An 18188-nucleotide genomic window follows, 5' to 3' on the forward strand; every position below is an offset into this window, starting at 1 on the left:
ATGCTTGCCTGCAAGGCTCGGCCAGCCCATTAAGTTGGGCTAGCCCTTCACCATTTTCTTCATATCTCTCTCATTTATCCTCTATTTTCCTTCATTTTTTCACCATTTTCTTTCATTTTGTTTTTGCTCTACAACATTATACTACTCCTAACACTTGATTTGCATGATTTATTAGGATTTTTACCATTGTTTTCATTGATTCCCCAAGGTACCTCTCTCTAAACCCTAGTTTTCAAGCATGATTGTTTCTTCTTTCTTTCTCCTATTTTTCAAGTTGAATGGATGCCAATGTTGTGGGAGATTGGTTGTTTGTTGTTTTTGTGGGCTTTTGGAGCAATTTTCAAGCTTTGTAAAAATTTTATGCTCCATGTACAAGAAAAGCTCTTGAATTTTTTTTGAGAATTAATGTAGCATTTCTTGAATTCTTTCACACACCATCATATGGAACCATTGCTTTTCTTGTATTTGGCTTAATATTGTATCATCTTTGTAAACCCTAGCCATACTTACATTAGAGAGATTTGGACATCATGATATTGATTAAGCAAAGGACATGCTTAGATTATTTCTTGTTTAATTTATTTTGTTATGTTAGTTGTATGCTTTTTTGTTTTGTTTTTCTTTATTTGTGTGTGATTGATACCTTGAGATGATGTCCCTTTCTACCTTACACGGTGGAATTAGGGCATCAAGCACACCATCTTTCTCCATCATCTACCAGAATTATTGGCGGTCACCCCGATCTCATGGACTTCAAGAGTCATGCTTTGAGACTCGGGAAGTTCATGAAACCTTCTTGATTTTCTTTTATTGTCTATATTGTTGCATTCTATTGATTTAGGCACATTGATGGCAATGTGCATCTTTAAGTGGGGGGAGGGGGTTGGAATTTCATGAATTTTGAAAACCTTTGCAATTACATGCTTGACTTACCTATGATAGCTATGATATCTAGTTGAGAACTTCCTAGCTTCACAGAATGATAGATGTGAGTTGTACTTCTTTTCTGTGCTTGAATGAAATCATGTTTTATCTTTAGTGCACCTTCATGTTTTTTCATGATTACTTCCACCTTATACACTCCAACCAACCCATCACAATGATATTGGCATTAGAATGTTAAATTCTATCTTCAATACTCTTTTAAGAGCTTTTGGTTCCTTTATTATTTTCTCTAGCCTTGAGTGCAAATTCTATTTTAGGGGACATGAGATATAGTGTGTACATATAAAAAAAAGAGAGTATGTGACAGTATTCCTCTATTAATTTAGCACGAATGCGTCTATGTAGACTGTAATCTAGTAAGTTAGGTGGCTCTTGTGCCTGATCAGCATGTGCATCCTTTAGAAAATTTTTTTGCGTGATCTACATTAGTTGAACTCAAAAAAAGAAAAAAAACAGAAAAAATTGTATATACGCGTAAAAGAAAATAAAATATCTTTACTTGTTGCATAGTCACTTGAAGGCTAGAGTTTTATTTAGGAACCAAGGGATTCTTAATTGATTATCGAAGGTGTCTTTAACACTTTTAATGCTGATTTTATTGTGTGTGGGGTGAATGGACATCCTGGGGTAATCCAGGGTGTGGAGCTTAAGGTAGGGAGTTGACACACACTCATAAGAGCACTTTAGATAAAACAGGACTATCATTACTTGATTATTTATAAAACAACTCACTATCTTAATCTCTTCTCACTTGTGCTTGTGGAGTTCTTTACATTTGAGCTTGAGATTGGACATTTAGCCATTTATCTTCTTACCCTTGTTATTCATGTTTGTTTTCCTGGGGACAAGCAAACGCTTAGGTATGGGGATGTTTGATAAGCGCCTAAATATATGTATTTGATACATATTTGTTGTGCATTATTTGTGTATTTTCTTGATGAATTGATGCCCTTTTATGGTTTAATTGGTTTCTTTCATGTTAAAGGTATAAAAGAAGCCTAGGTAAGCTTGACAACGCGATTCAAGAAAAATTGACACAAAAAAATTGTTTTAGAGCTCCGGGGCACTGTAGTAACACTGTAGTAGCTTGTAGCATGAAGACTTGAAGAAAATGCTAAGTCTGAAATTTCTCACTGGCAACCTTACGGTTGTGAAGACGACCGCAAGCTGACTGAAGAAGTAGTTTTACTGTAGAAGTCACTGTAGCAACTTTCGGGAAAATTGGCAGAATGATTGAGGACCTCACGGCCCGTTTGCTGACCGTAAGCCAGACCGCATGCCATCCCGAGATTAGTTTTTAAAGGAGTTTTAGGGCATCTTTTGAAATGGGGGAAGGCCTTGTTCTTGGAGCTCATCACCACCATTCTTGATCCGAGGTAGAAGAAGGCAAGAGAAAGCATCTCTGAGGTAGAAATCGACGGGGAGAGCATAATTTGGCAAGATCTACTCCTAGGGCACATTTTGAGAAGGTTGAAGACAACAAGGGAAACCATCCCTTGAGTGGCATCCATGGAAGCCTTTCTACGGGGAATCCCAAGCGTCCTTCAGCCTCTTATCTTTGAGGGAGTTTGATGTTGTTTTATTTAGTTGTTATAACTGATTTTATCTTGTATGATGCTACTATGAACAACTAAACCCCAAGGTCACCAAATGTAGCTGAACCTTGGGGGTGAACTTGTGTAGATTGGATGCTACGACTTGTTTTATTGCATTTGGTGTGTTTGTGATCCATGATTGGTGTACTTTAAGGTATTGGTATGCATGACAACTCTATGTATCGATTTCTAGGTTATACTAGGTTGCGTGACCATCGCCTTTGTATTAGACGCGTCTAGCTTGGAAGGGATACATGTACGAAAAATGCCATAATCATCAGGTATTTTGTACCTCTCCAACATTAGGGTTGTACTTAGTTTGTGTTTTGACCCTAATTTGAAAAGTCCCTTACCCTCATTGCAATCATAGGAGATTTTGCTCGGAAGAAATTCCGTATCAATACTCGTACCGGATTAGGGGTTAATTGTCGTGACCATCGAGTTGACGTATCTTAGGATTTTCTCGGTCCAAAGCACTATTTGCGTGATAGTTGTAGCATCCATCGCACTTTAGTAGCCCCAAGGGGATCCTCATCCGTCATCACTTCCCTTCCTTGATTCCTACCCGTGATTTACCTTCACTGTAGACATCTTAGTAGAGTTTTTCTTATTGTTTTATAGTGTCAACACATCACCCGAATTCGTAGGTTAAACAACACGCGAAGAGGAAAAGTAGCTTCTCGGGCCTTGGGAATATGACCCCCTCGTGCTCGCACGAGGGGTATTACTTGATGACCTATGCACTTGCGGGATCGAACACACCATGAAACGTTTACAAAAATGGACAACTCTATTATCATCCGCCCAAGTTTTGATGAGGCACACTAGATCATGTTGCATCTTCCTTATGAGCTCTCTGATCCTGTTAATTGTTTTAGGATTTGAGGACCCCATGCAGTCCAAACATAGAAGCTTTATAGAATTCATAAGACAAAGTAGAGAAATAATAAAAATAAAAAACTAGACCTTAAATAAGAAAAATCATGCGCTTTTGTTAGGATTGGTCACTCATCATTTCTTAGAACATGTGCCTATCTTCATTTTGCTCTATTGAGCTAAAACCTCTTGCTTAGCATCTATCTGTAGCTGTGCAATGAGCATGTCTTCATCAAGAGTAGTACACTCCTCCTAGACTTCTTTCTCACCATCCATGGCCAGATCACCTGTTATATGATTATGAGTACTAGGTATAAGTGCTTGGGATACTCGATCCACCAAACGAGTATGACCATTCTTCTTCAAAATCCAATCATGAGGGAAATTCCCATTATGATTTTGGGTATCTTGGCACTTGTGTAAGGAGGTGATGAGATGTGGCATAGGTTGTAGAGGTTATATCTAGCTGTTGAGCTCCTTTGGGGATTTAGGGGTTAGATTAGGTAATAGTTGAAGACACAAGGTAGGGTTAGGTACATTGAGAGAGAGAGAGAGAGAGAGAGAGAGAGAGAGAGAGAGAGAGAGAGATGGGTGTTGCTTGGAAAGCATGGAAGGAGGTAGCTCACCGTTGAGATGTGATTGTTGGATTTCCATCAAATCCCTATTAGGGTTATGCATAGAGATCAAAAACTTTGAATCCATCAACTATTCTGTGTTCCATGGAATGTCGATCCTGAGGCATCCCACCTTAGCCTCCATGTGATTCTCCAAGTCCACTACACATCCAACAACCACCTGATGATGATGCTACTTGGTTATTCACATGCAATGTCATCTGCCAAATGCCCACCTGAGAAGTACTTTCTAGTTTTCATGGGGAAGCCATCAAACTATGACCTCGGTCCCAACCACGCTGGGGATGCAACACCAGCTATGTGTAAAATCATCATCGTCGGTTGCCTCCGACTCAAATAGCAAGGGCTCCAAAGGAATCTCAACAACTTTATCTCTTTGTCCCACCCCATCCAATTGCATGTGTTACAAGTTTCCAACCATCAACTGAAGATGGAGCTCCTATCCTGCTAGCTACATTGCAAACCATATAGGAACAAGAGTTGACAATATGACCTATTCAACCACTTTTGAAACAAAATGAGGGAAGTTTTTCATATAGGACCGTGATACACCCTTTGGATATCCGTAAGTGCACCGGTTGTATAAGTAGTAACGTGTATCCAATAGGATCAGGTAGTCGAATCCATAGGGATTGGTATAGCTCTCAATACTCGCTCATTTTCCAATATCTAGCCGGTTCAAAGATTAGGGTGAATTAATTAATCTACTAAAGAATAGAAGAATAGTGAAGGAAGAAGTGACAGGATTTATGTTGAAGAGATATTAGTGGTAACGATAGTGCCCCAGATTTATCCCCTTGACAAATGCAATGACTAGAAAATGATTCAAGAGTGTTTTCTTAGGCCTTGGTGAACACCACAGAGGGTTTAGTAACGTACATCCTTGGCCAAGGCTTGGAGCGGACTCAACCCCTTTCCTAATGTGTGCTGACAACGCCCTTTTGCGTGTGTGCCTCAAGTGCACGGGTTTGTCGAAGTAATAATACTTGGTGAGTGGGTAGTCGTATCCACAAGAAATAGTGATAAAAAACACAAAGATTGCTATTTAACTGGAATGAAGATGAATCGATAGTGGTGTGAACAAAATTAATAAAGATAGAAATAAGGAAAGAAGAAGGAGGCGCAAATAAAAGATAGGAGAGGCAATGGACAGAAATTGGGGCACCCAGACATTGCTCACCCTAGGACTATTGTTTCAAGTGCAAGACCAACCATTATGCTTCTCAACTGATGCTTAATGAGTCGTAGAAATCCTAAAACACACGGTCCCAAACCTAAGATCAACTTTGACTAACCCGATACTATACCACGGTGGAGAAATTGCTCAGCCTTGACGCCTCACAATGTGTAAGGTTGCTTAAAGCTTTAGGGACTCCAAGTGATAAACCCTATTCCCTAATATAGATCTAACTCTTTGGTCCAGGCAAATGACCCCTAGTCACTATTAAGCCGCAGATACAAAGGATTACTTCAACGCTTCACTCTGTTGCTTGCACAACTAAGCCCCGGAGGAGTTCATCTCTTAGCACTTCACTCTATTGTGACCACGAACTCTTGGAACGTAGAGGTAGGATCAATCACATCGGAGGGGAAATGGGACGTTCCGCTACCTCTCGGCTCACCCTCTCAATCCTCTCTAATTTAGCATTGTCTAATCCTCATGGTGTGTCACTCATCCACAAAGGTCACCAAGATGGATTCTCAACCCTAGTGCACTCTAAGGGAAAATTAACTCAACAAGCATTTAAGATTGGAACTCAATTAAAATATCAATTAAAGATAGCATAATAAAAGGTCAAAGAAGCAATATCATCCTAGGATTTACAAGTCCAAGTACCCACTACGGGTTAAGCTCTCCATAGAGCAAATTACAATCAATAATGGAATCAAGAGTAAAGATATGCAATCCATGAATATAACCCCCTTGGTGTCCGTGTCGATGGTCTTATGGAGTAGCCGCGTCTTTTCCAAAGGTTCCCTCGTCAAGCCTAGGGCACACCTCGCCGAATCGATGTCGATGAAAGCTCCCCCAATAACTATCTTCCGAAAGAACGTGGTGTTGAAGGCCATAGAACCACTCCAAAAACCTAGCCAACGCCTCTCCAAACACTAGCCGCAAGCGCCTCCAAAGATGGTGAAGAGATAGGCAAAAGATGGGAAAAAGATTTTTCAAAACGGGCTGAAGTCGCGACTTAAATAGGTTGGAATCGGGCATCCAGACGGGTGTGTGGAATTTCCACACGTCCGTGTGAATCTGCAGGAATTGATTTTTCAGTGGCTTGTAAATAGTAATTGCTATAGTAATTTGCTACATTACCTACTACAATACTCTGCCAAAATACTCCCGAATCCACAATTTTATCGAGGCCACACAAATGGGCACACATCCATGTGGTAGATCTCATTGAATCTTCAATAAAATTACATTTGACGACAATCTTGCTAGCTTTGTACAAGTCAGAACACATGAGTGCGACTGCTTTTGTGCCCCTCCAATTTGTATGTTCGCTCGAGCACAATAGAGGTTGGCACACACTCATATGTCTTTGAGCACAACTTGTGTATTCACGTTTGTTCATTCCAAGATTTCATCAACAAAGTGCATTAACGATCTACTTTGGCTTTTTTCTTCCACACTTGTCTCCACAACCCTACATGCACAAAAGAACACGAATACACATGTATAAATAATAAATCTGATAAAAGAAATGCTCATTATAAGAAAAAAATGCTTTGTATTACTAATACACAAGCACTTATCATGTGCCCAAGCTAGACATGTAGAAATCACTCTCTAGACAGTAAATTGATCTAAGGTTGAATAGCAACTTAAAATGCAATGGCAACCAACAAGGAAAATAGCAACAAAAATTCACACATACGGGGCAAATTGGCAAGTCCCTCATTAAGCTAGCAACATACAAGGATCAAGGCAAGAAACACAAGGAATGATAAGCGATATGAACAATAGGAAGACCACAAGGAAACTTGAGAATTAATATCACTAAAATCAAAGCATTAGAAGTTAAGGTTCATAATCAGGGCACCAAAAGACGGTTAGCCCCTCATTGTCTTACAAAATATCATAGGAAAGCAACAAGAGAAATAGAAATTATCCATTAAACTCTCTTCTTATTTCACAATCAGATCAGAGAAGGCTTGACAATAGTTGTCATCGGCGATCCTCCTTTTCTACTCTTGTCTCCTCTCAAGATCTGGCCCTGAACGGTGCCGACGGCTGCCCTAACCCATACCTCCAAAAAAAAAGAAGAAGCTCCTCTTAAAATCTAACTTTAGGGCTTAAATAACCTTTTCCCGATGTAAGCACACAGGAGCACACTCGTGTAAGGAGCACAATGACCATGTTGATATTCTGATGAGATTTTCAGTAAAATGCATGAGGGTAAGCATGCCCGTGCTTACCAACCGTGCTCCTTCAGTACTATGGTACTAAGGACAGTGAAACTGTACTTCTCAGTACTGTACAGACTCCAGTAAAATGTACGAGGGTTCAGTATGCCTGTGCTTTCGACAGTGTTTCCGAGCATGGGTGTGCTTTAGACCCTACTTGTGTTGAAACTTGTATTGCATCATAATTGGTCTTTTTCCATTCCTTTTGGTTCGAACCATTATTATTTGTAATATTTAACAAACATACCTCAAGTAGCATCTGTTTATCATAAAAACTTGCTAAAAGAACAAGTAAAGCACATAATAGGGTACGTAAAATATTTATATAAAATGCACTCATCAGACTACAACTAGAGTCTCATCATCATCTTCTCCAACCTAAATCCCTCTTTTTATAGGTTTAGAGAATTCAAGTTCAACACATAGCCGAGCATATTTTGCTCTCCTAATATTCATCGATGGAACACCCACATTCAAAGTATGATCATCAATCCTCAATACCCTACCTATTAATGAACCCAAGTTTTCCAAACTCTCCATTTCCCAATTTTTGATGGGAAGGTGATGGAATTGAATCCGCTTAAGCTTTTTAAATGTTGGTTAGAAGTTTTCCTTCGAAGGCATAAGTTGAAAAACCATACCATTAACCATCCATGGCCCCTCCTATAACAACTTCTCCACTATATCTATAGACTGACATTTAATATAGTAAAAGTCATTCGGCATGTCGAAGATAGACAATTTTCCATAACCCTTCCATAGATTCAACAAATCCAAACAGACTTGTTATAGGGGCACAGATTTCCCCAAAAACTTCCTATACAACACTATTTGCATCCTCTCATATATCATCATTTTGAAATCTTCATCTAGTTTGAATCATTGATTCTCCAAAGTTTTGAGCCTTTCAAAATTTTCTTTCAAATTGATTGTTTCATTGCCAAAAACCTTTGGGTTCGGATCCCCAGTAACAACACGAGCCCATAACTTCATTGCCTAAGGTGGAACCCCAGGCAGATCAAGGTCCCCTCTCTGTAGGAAGAGTCGTAGCATCTGATGTTGAAACTCCGTCCCCACTCTCCATAGCTAGTGAGGGAGAAAAAAGCCAGAATTCAGAGGAAGACATTTGGGAGAAGAGAGCATAACTCACAGCTTGCTTACAAAGTTGATGAGGAAGAAGCCCTGAAGTTGAGGGTTGTAAGATTGGTTTGGGGCAAAACAATCAATTTAAGGGCATTTTCATACTTTAATCTTTCATATGATCTTATTACATTGGTGATGTTTCTCGTTAATGTTTAAATACATGTAGAGTAATTACCCGCCGATATTTATTACTTATTACTATCTCCCATCCAAACATGGGTTGGAGTTTGTAGCATTCTTCACTTTATTCTTGAAGTTAAAAAAAATATTTATTTTAACCTATTTTTTTAAACAAAACTAAAAACTGACAAGCGAGCTAGACTTCTCTCCCCTTGATGACACCCATTTAGACTGATCAACATCGTCGTGCATCATCTAGCTTGTGGATGATGCACTTCCTTATTCCTTTTTGGCAGTTCTTTTTGTTTTATTTCTTGTTTTTGCCTCTTGTCGTACTTCACTTTTGGTGACCTGATTCATTATCTTTGTTGTTTTTCTGTTTGTCTGGCTCCTTTTAGTCCTTTTGTATTTGGTTTAACCGTTTTACAATGAATTAGTGGTTCTAAGAGTTGAACCAACAATTGTTCATTAAAAAGGAAAGTGAAGGTGACAAGCAATATCACCATCTTTTAGTTAGCATGCCAAGTAATACAGACCCATAATAAAATTATTTTATTGATAATCCCTATTCTCAATTATGTATGTTCTTCCAAGCTCCGCTGTCATTTTTCTCTTTCTCTCCAATTAACAAGAAATTATCCACTTTTGTAACAAAAAATCAAATTAAAGTAAAAACTGTGCTTAAATTTCAAGAACTAGTTAGTTAGATTACATCTCTCTCCAACTTCTTACGTTCCTGCAAATGGCGTCGATCTCCGGTGCTCCGCCGTCTAGCATCGCCTCCAATCGTCGCCGCACGCGCCTCCCCCATGCTCCCCTCCTCCTTCCCTCATCCCTTCGCTTGGCCCCTCATCGTCCCTTTCGTCGCCTCTCCATCTCGGCACGCTTCCACTCATCCAAAGCCTCCTCTGGCCCCAATGGCTCCCACGAGGACCACTCCTCATCAGGCGAAGAAGAGGAGCTCCATCACGCCCTCCCCCCGCCCCATACCTCGGGCAAGGCCGCTCCGGTGTTCGTCACCCTGCCTATCGACGCCGTTACTCTTGCTGGACAGATGACCCGCCGCAAGGCTATAGGGGCTTCCTTGATGGCCTTGGCTAATGCTGGTGTGGAGGGCATCACGGTGGAGTTCTGGTGGGGAATCGTCGAGAGGGACGGCCCTGGGGTATACGATTGGAGTGCGTACTTGGATCTGGTTACCCTTGCGGAGAGCCGGCGCCTCAAGGTGCGGGCGATCATGGCTTTCCACCAGTGCGGCACTGGCCCCGGGCCTGGCCATCCTTGCTGGTTTGTGCCTTCTTTCGTTTTGAATCCATTTTAATTCTTATGCTCAGGGTTTCTTGCTGGATTACTGCTGTCTGATTCCTTTGATTGCTGCAATAATCATTTGATTTCTTGATTTTTTCTTAATTGATAGTAATTTATATGGTTAAACCCATCTCTGTGTCTGATCACTGAACTTACTGTAAACTTTAGTTTCACAAATTTAAACGTGGGAAAAAATAAAATTCACAGTGATTATTGTTTCCGCACCCAATTTCTATACTGCCTGCTCTAGAGCAAAATGTATCAGTATTCAACTATTTGTCTATTTCTATGCCTTTTGTAAATATCAATTAGGGGCAAGAGATGACTATGCATTCCTATTTGTCCTTAATTGGTGAAAGCTAGCATTTCTAGCCTCTAGATGCCCTGAAAAATTATAATAAAGGAATATCTAACACTGAGAACCATGATTGTTCCATTTACTCACCACTATCCAAATTTGAGTTGTTTGATAATGCCGACTCCTTGAATTGTGTTGTGAATTAATTTTAATTTTATCTTAGTGTATATCTAACTGATCTTTTGCCTAATACATGATTTACATTATGGTTAAGTTAAATATATTATGTGCATTCTAAATTTTGAGTGGTTAGGTTTCTTTTTTTTTTTTTACTCTTGTAGACATAGCAATGCTTTTCTCATTCTTGTTCTCATATGATTTAATTACAATCTCCAAATTTCCATTTGAAATGCTACTTTCTTAATTCTTTTATATTATGACATGGTTGTCCTTCTGACCTTTTCCTACTTTATAGTAACTTAGTTGTTCCCCTTTTTACATTTACCTCCTTTGTTTGTCTCATCTTATCTTGCTTCTTTGGTTTACGACTTTATCCTTTTTTGACTTCTTTCTTTCATTATCCTCTCTCTCTCTCTCTCTCTCTCTCTCTCTCTCTCTCTCTCTTTCTTTTCATTCTAAAATTCCTTTCATTTTCTGGTATTAGTTTTTCTTATATCAAAATATTTGGCAAGCTATGCAGTGTGGCAACTAGTTATGGAAGAGGCAGATAACATCATGATCCATAAATCATCTTTCATGCCTTTTTATACTATTTTAATTCTTAACAACCTTCAACTTTTTTTTTTTATAATTTTTTGAACTCTTAAAAATTAAAAACCTTTGACTTATTTTTTCTAATTATTTTCTGAACATGGTATATTTTATCATATGGTGGTGTTCTGGGTATATAATAGAAGTAGCAATCTATGGTTTTGTCAAACTTGATTTATTATTTGCTTGATTTCGGGATTTTGACAGTATCTTTGTTTGTTGAATATAGCTTGCTTGGAGGTACTTTATTGGCTTTCTCACACTTGACATTGTGAGCAATTAATTCAATGTATTCTTGTAATACCTTTTCCCAAAACTCTTTCTTCTTCTCCATGTTCTCCTATAACTATTGGTTAGTCAACTACCTTCATCCCATTTTTCTTGATCTTATTTTTCTATTTTAATTTTTCTTCTTTTCTTGTAATAATTGAGCTAGGCCTTCTCAAAATAAGCAACCAACTATTGACAATAACCCCTTTTTTTCTTTTCTATTTTGGACCTAAAGACTTGAGCCCATTGTTTTCTATGTTCCCATTCTGGACACTTGGGGAATGTTTGATTGGTGATTTACTCACTTTTTCCTCCCAAAATCCCTTTAATTCACCCCTCAACCATTGTTATAAAATTTAATTATTTAAATAAATATATTTTTCAATTAAAATTTTAAAATATTAATACTCATAAATATCTATTACTAATTAAAAAAGTAAAATTTAATTTTTATTAGTACTAATTAAGTCAAAGTGTGTTTGGTGCACATAAAAATTTTCACCCCAAGCCAATTTTCAAAAAAGATTCCCAAAAATACACATCTTAATTCACCAACCAAACACAATATTAGTGTTAGACAACATTAATTTTCTAAAAATTCTACATAAGAAAGTTTAGAAGGCTTACACTTACATATTTGGAATGAAAAAAAATTTGTTAAGTAGCTTACCTATATGTTTACTGGTGTTTCCTTTTCTTTAATTGCATGTTATATTATTTTGCTGTTAATTCCTCTAATAATCCTATTGACAGAAAAATTTAACATAAACTAACTCTTTGAATAAAGTGAAGTTAACCCTATTTAGGTTGCAGGAAGATGAACTATTTGCCATGAGTTGCTGTGAATGATTATTTTATTCTTTCCCTGCTAGTGCTCATAATCCCCAACTTATGTTTAGATGCTTGCTCTTTAGGCTTGTGCATTGTATATGGGTCTCATCCAATCCTCACAGTGTTTCTGAAGGATCTGGTCTTGTATTCTGTGGAGTTGACTATCACTTATGGCTGTATCACATTCATGACCTCTCTGTACAACGCCATCAATCATTCAGGACTACAAATATTCTTTTTACATATAGATTTTGTCAGGAGAAACTTTTGTGGTATCCTTAGGTTTAGTTTTGTGACCTCAACCTCAAACTCTTGTCCTTCTTCTTTGATGTCAAATATTCAGGTGCATGCGCTTATGCGTTGTTACTTAAACCATTTAAAACCTATGATATCTTCTTGATTATCAATAGAATTATGATTTTATTTATTCCTATCTTGTGCTTCATCACAATCAAGGTTACATCATATTCACTAAATATTGCGAGACATGATAATTGGAGCGTCGAACTCAATTCTTGTTGTAGCTCATTGTATTTTTCTTGACAGTTCCCTTCATATTGCAAATATTGCCAAACCCTTCGGATCTTCCAATTAGGTTATTGACCATTGTAACTTGCTATAACACTGGCTTGGTTTGAAGCTTTGCTGTATCACTTTTTCTAAACCTTTTTCAGAAACCATTCTTAAAATTTTGCATTTTGCACAAAGCTAGCTAATTCAATTGGTTCAGACAATTGTATTAGAAGGATGTACTCATTGGAAGATGTGAATATTTTTATTTATTAGCTCAAACTTAATGTAATGAATCTTTGTGATTAGGATACTGCACCTAGTTTGGGTAGCATAAAGATAAATTGAACTCTGTGGCCTCCTTGCTTGCTTAACCTTTGTAAGACTAGTGCATTTTGTTCATCACATACAAATTGATGTAGGTGAGATAATTGTTCTCGTGTCTTTTTTATATTGGATATTTTCAATAGGAAAGAAACAGCAACTTCTTGGAGACTTTCAATTTCCATAGATGTTTAGTGGAGCTTTTGAAATCCATAAAAAAGGCCCTCCTTTACTGAACTTACTTATTTTAGGTGTTTCAATTTAAATTAATTTGTGAAATGTATGTTCTTCACCTATGATGGCATCAGTTGCAAAGAATGTGGACTGGGAGATGACTGAATGACTAAAGTAAGTAGGCCAAAGAATGGACTGTTTGGCAATTAAAATAATACAGGGACTAATCCATAAGAATCGAAATATCAAATGGCTAAATAATTCAAGTACCATATTTTCAAAGCATAAGCATGTAGTGTATTACTGAAGGCATGAGCATTAAATCAGCTAGGCGAAACTTCTGACTCTCATTGTTGATTGCTCATCTATTCTTCATCTATGTCGTTTTCAATAACTTCTTTGATGAGAAATTCGGCTGCTTTGTATTCTCCAAGGCAGCATGCAGATTCTTGAGAGCTATATTATACTGCCTCAGTTTTTATTTTATTTTATTTCATTTCATTTCATTTCATTTTATTTTATTTTATTTTTAATAAGTTGATCTCACTTGTCAGTTATTCCAGATGACAACTTGAATTGGTTCCTTTTTTTCTTTTCTCTAGAAAGTACTCTAGAAATATATTTCCTCATCTAGAATGGAAAAATAAGATGAGTAAAAGAGATGATATAAGGAGTTTTTTATCATGTGCATTGAAAGAATTGTGACCCCAGTGAGTAAACTAAAACATAGCTCGTAGGTAGTATCAATAAGAGATCAATGTGAGAAAGGAGATCTGCCAATGCCATAGAGATTTTTATGGTTTATTTCATTTTCTATCTTATTCTGGCAATATTTAAATCATAGAACATGAGAGAAGTTGATGTAGGCATATTGCTGCCACTTTGTCAGATTTGAAAATGTCAAATTGTGCTACTATATTAGAATAATAACTTCTTGGCTTTATTTTTCATATTTCCTTAACTTAGTTTGAACCTTCTATTAGTCTCTGAAGACTGCTTAATCTTGAAAATATGTCATACAATGATAATGCTAAGTAAACATCCTTTGACTGTCATAAAGTTAGAGCACTATGCATGGAGTAATTCCTAGAGTGAATTTTGATGAAATATTAAATATAGCAGCTTTACCTTTTGAGAAGTTGGTTCCTTATCTCAAATTTGGAAACAACCTAGGTCTGCAAGGATTTAGGTCTCCATCCTGGTGGATGTCAGAAAAAAAAAAAAGAAGCATATTCATCTCCCTTTGCTACTGTTCCAGAATCCAACTTCCATACTGTAAATTATTTCTGATTAATCAAATACCAACGTGATAAATACTGCTTCAAACTTGCCATTTTTTATTCTAGAAAATTCTTAAAAAACCTAAGAATGTGTGTGGAAATTGTTGTGCATCTAACAACGATCTTTTCCAAATTAAAGGATACCTCTTCCACAATGGGTCTGTGAAGAAATGGACAAAGAACCAGATTTGGCATATTCCGACAAGTATGGGAGAAGGAACAAAGAATACATTTCATTGGGTTGTGACATGCTTCCTTTTCTTAGGGGCCGGACACCAATTCAAGCATATTCAGATTTTATGAGAAGCTTCCGAGACACTTTCCGAGACTTTCTTGGAGTTATAATAACAGTAAGTTTATGGCCTATGGTTTGTATGTTGCTTATCCTGTTTTCCATTGTTTTCTTACACCGCCGCTCTTTTGCTTTGAAGGAAATTCAAGTGGGAATGGGTCCGGCTGGTGAACTTCGGTATCCTTCTTGCCCCACTGAGAAACTGATTAGACCAGGCAATGAACCTGAACTTGGAGAGTTCCAGTCTTACGATAAGGTGAAAAATAGGTTGAAACATTCGGTGCTTCAATTTCAGTTCAACTATTACATAGATCAAATAACATTTGTGCTTTTATTCATTAATTGAAGTGAATAAACACATAACTGATATCTATTTTATTATGTGTTATTCTGCAGTTTATGCAGGCATCATTAAATGCATCTGCTCGCAAGCTCGGGGTTCATCAGTGGGGACATGGCGGTCCACTTGGCACCACTGACGTGATGCACAATCCAGAACGCACTAGTTTCTTTAAGAGCGACGGCTCTTGGAATTCAGCCTATGGCCAATTTTTTCTTGAGTGGTACTCTGGAATGCTGCTTCGTCATGGAGAGAGACTGTGTTTGACTGCAAATGCTGTATTCTGGGGAACTGGGGTTAAAATTTCAGCAAAAGTTGCTGCAATACACTGGCACTATGGCACATGCTCACATCCATCTGAATTGACTGCAGGCTACTACAATACACTCACCAGAGATGGTTATCTCCCCATAGCTCAGTTGTTCAGTAGGTACAGTATGGCTTTGTGCTGTACATGCTTTGATGTACGTGATAAAGAAATTCAGAGCGAATCAAAGAGCAGTCCAGAGGGATGCCTTAGGCAACTTGTACATGCTGCGAGAATGTATAATCTGTCACTCTGTGGCGAGAACTCTGTTACTAGATTGGATGATGAATCACTTAAACAAGTCATAAAGAGTTGCAGGCTTTACTCAACTGGTTCTAATAAGTCGTCCTTGTCATTCAACTATGTTCGAATGAACAGAGACCTATTTGACCCTTATAACTGGAATCGCTTCACCCGATTTGTTAAGCAGATGTCAGATGCTAGGACTTTTCAGGCAGCAGCTATGCTGGGACTATCATATAGACCAAATGGAAGGTATCTCTCTTCACTAGCAGCTGATGAAGTTGGACGAGTAGTTACATGTCTCTAGGATAGCCCTTTCTATTTGTTTGTTGGCAACTATGCTCTATATTTTTCTTTTTTCCTCTTTCAAGAAGCCAATTGGAATATTGCTCAGAAAATTACTAAGATTCATGACGCATTTTACAGTCGCCAAAAGAAAGAATCTGTTAAGCCTTCCTGCATAGGAGGAATTGTCTAGTGTAGATACATACTGATTCTTTCTGCAGGAAGAGTTGTATCTTTCACACTGCTTGTACAGGAGTGTGATGTTAAGAATTGATGAATAAGAAACCATTGTCTGGATTTTTTGCTCATTCACCCCTTTGACCTAGCTCATATCTGGATTGATGGCATTATTGTTATTTAATCTAGTTTGCACACATCTTAAATTTCCCCATTTTCCTGCATTACCTCGGCCCTCTTGTCCTTAACTTGGATGTGGTGACTATTGTGGCCAGGTCATGTGAGCTGCTTATATTTTATTTTATTTTTAATTTTTCTTTGTTGCGGAAATATATTTTGTTGATCCATTTGCAATGAGTCCGGACTTCAAAGGTTGCGTAGCATTTGTTTATTATCAAAAGAGATTGCATTGGGGGGTATATAACATATGAGAGGTATAATATGGGGGAAATTTTGCTAACCCATGATGTGATTTGCCTCTTTATCAATTTGGGAGTTGTGATTTGAGTTGTAACATTTTAATACCCTTTAGTCTAAATCACTTGCAAAAATGTGCCAAACGCTTAACTCCATTAATTTAAATTTGAATTTAATTTTTTTTATTTATATTACTAAGACACGTATTAATTAAGAACCATTCAAGTTTACCTCCAATTATAACTTGAATGATTTTAAACACTATGCAAATAGACCTAAATGATTTATTTTAATGCATGTTTTAATGTAAATAAGGACAAAAAAAGAAAATTCAAGTTTATTTTATGCCACGTCAGCAAGAATTAACAGAGTTAAGCATTTTGACACTTTTTTGTGAACAATTTGGATGATAGGGTACTAAAGTGCTACAATTCAAATCACAAGTTCCGAATTGATAAATAGATAAACTACAAGATAGTTTAGCAAAATTTTTCTTATAACCTAATAATAGTCAAAACTATAGAACTATCAAAACTGAGAATGTACAACTACATTACAGTCTTTCCTTTGGGCAAAATTCGTAACATGTACATAAGAATCTTAGGAAAATTTCATAATACACCAAATACAAAGGAATTAACCCTTTTATGTTGAATGTCCCCTTTATATACCAGTGTGACAAGGCTTCAACCATGCGAATGGTTTGGTGCGCTATAACACCACAAGTATACGGGTCGTCAAGTAATACCGTGTGGGCGAGCTCGAAGGTCGTATTCCTCAGGGAACGGAGAGAGACTCCTATTATTTCCTCTTCACTTAATCAATAGCCTAACATCTATGGTGTTTCTTAGATCTACTTCTACAAACTAGTTACTAAAGTACAATTGAGGATCGTGAAGTGCAATTGGAAGAAGTGGGGTGTCCGTATGGGAATCCCTTCAACAACTACTTGTGATGTGTAATGAGATGTGACAATTGTGATATAGTATTGGACCGAGGGAATTCAGAGGCCTACTGGTCCCAATCTCTTGACAACTAGGTTTGAAGCACTAGGAACTTAAGATGGGTTCTCTTCCACCCCATCCTCTTATATTCGCTTTAAGATCTAGAACTCCTCTAAAAGGGCTAATCAAACCATATTCCAGAAATCTAGCAATATCTAATTTCTAATCACATGCATAGATCTAACAAGGCATGTGTGTTTTAATGAGTGTGAATTTTTTTCTCACGACATCAACAAAATAACATCAAACAATCATGCAATGAATCCAAGTTAACTAAAAAAATTAATAAATTACCAATAAGAATTCACAAGAGTTAATGTATACATTGACATACAATTCCCCTCGAATGGTGGTTTTATGGATGAAGAATAAAGGTTGAATAATATGAAATCCACAAGACAGGAATAAAGAGTCATAAAACTAACTCCATTGAATAGATCTTCGATGGTTGAGGTTGAGAAAATCCCAAGATTTTCAAGATGACACTAAATCTCATCTTGCGCGTCCTCTACTATTGATATACGTTGACTTGCTCTTGAGAAACTCACTGGAATCTGCTGAAATATTGTAGATCTTTGTCTACAGCCCGCAAAGGTCTCGAGAAATCCAATCGCCTCTAACCGATTTCGGCA

The 18188-nt window shown here is 37.5% G+C and overlaps 1 protein-coding gene across 1 annotated transcript; it reads left to right on the plus strand.

Annotated features, from left to right (window-relative positions):
• Positions 1 to 9427: 9427 nt before the first annotated feature.
• Positions 9428 to 16266, plus strand: LOC120279957 (beta-amylase 3, chloroplastic-like). Its single transcript, XM_039286646.1, has 4 exons — positions 9428 to 10012; positions 14631 to 14841; positions 14923 to 15039; positions 15180 to 16266. Exons 1-4 carry the CDS (start codon positions 9468 to 9470, stop codon positions 15978 to 15980), a joined length of 1674 nt encoding a protein of 557 aa, XP_039142580.1. The 5' UTR covers positions 9428 to 9467; the 3' UTR covers positions 15981 to 16266.
• Positions 16267 to 18188: the final 1922 nt, after the last annotated feature.

This window comes from Dioscorea cayenensis, chromosome 17 (assembly GCF_009730915.1).
Source record: "Dioscorea cayenensis subsp. rotundata cultivar TDr96_F1 chromosome 17, TDr96_F1_v2_PseudoChromosome.rev07_lg8_w22 25.fasta, whole genome shotgun sequence".
Classification (NCBI taxonomy): Eukaryota; Viridiplantae; Streptophyta; class Magnoliopsida; order Dioscoreales; family Dioscoreaceae; genus Dioscorea; species Dioscorea cayenensis.

Excerpts from the sequence above, each read along its gene's own strand:
- LOC120279957 (XM_039286646.1), top strand. The coding sequence starts at position 9,468 with ATGGCGTCGATCTCCGGTGCTCCGCCGTCTAGCATCGCCTCCAATCGT. Across the intron at positions 14,842-14,922 it reads TTCTTGGAGTTATAATAACA|GAAATTCAAGTGGGAATGGG; the intron begins GTAAGTTTATGG and ends TTTGCTTTGAAG. Across the intron at positions 15,040-15,179 it reads AGTTCCAGTCTTACGATAAG|TTTATGCAGGCATCATTAAA; the intron begins GTGAAAAATAGG and ends GTTATTCTGCAG.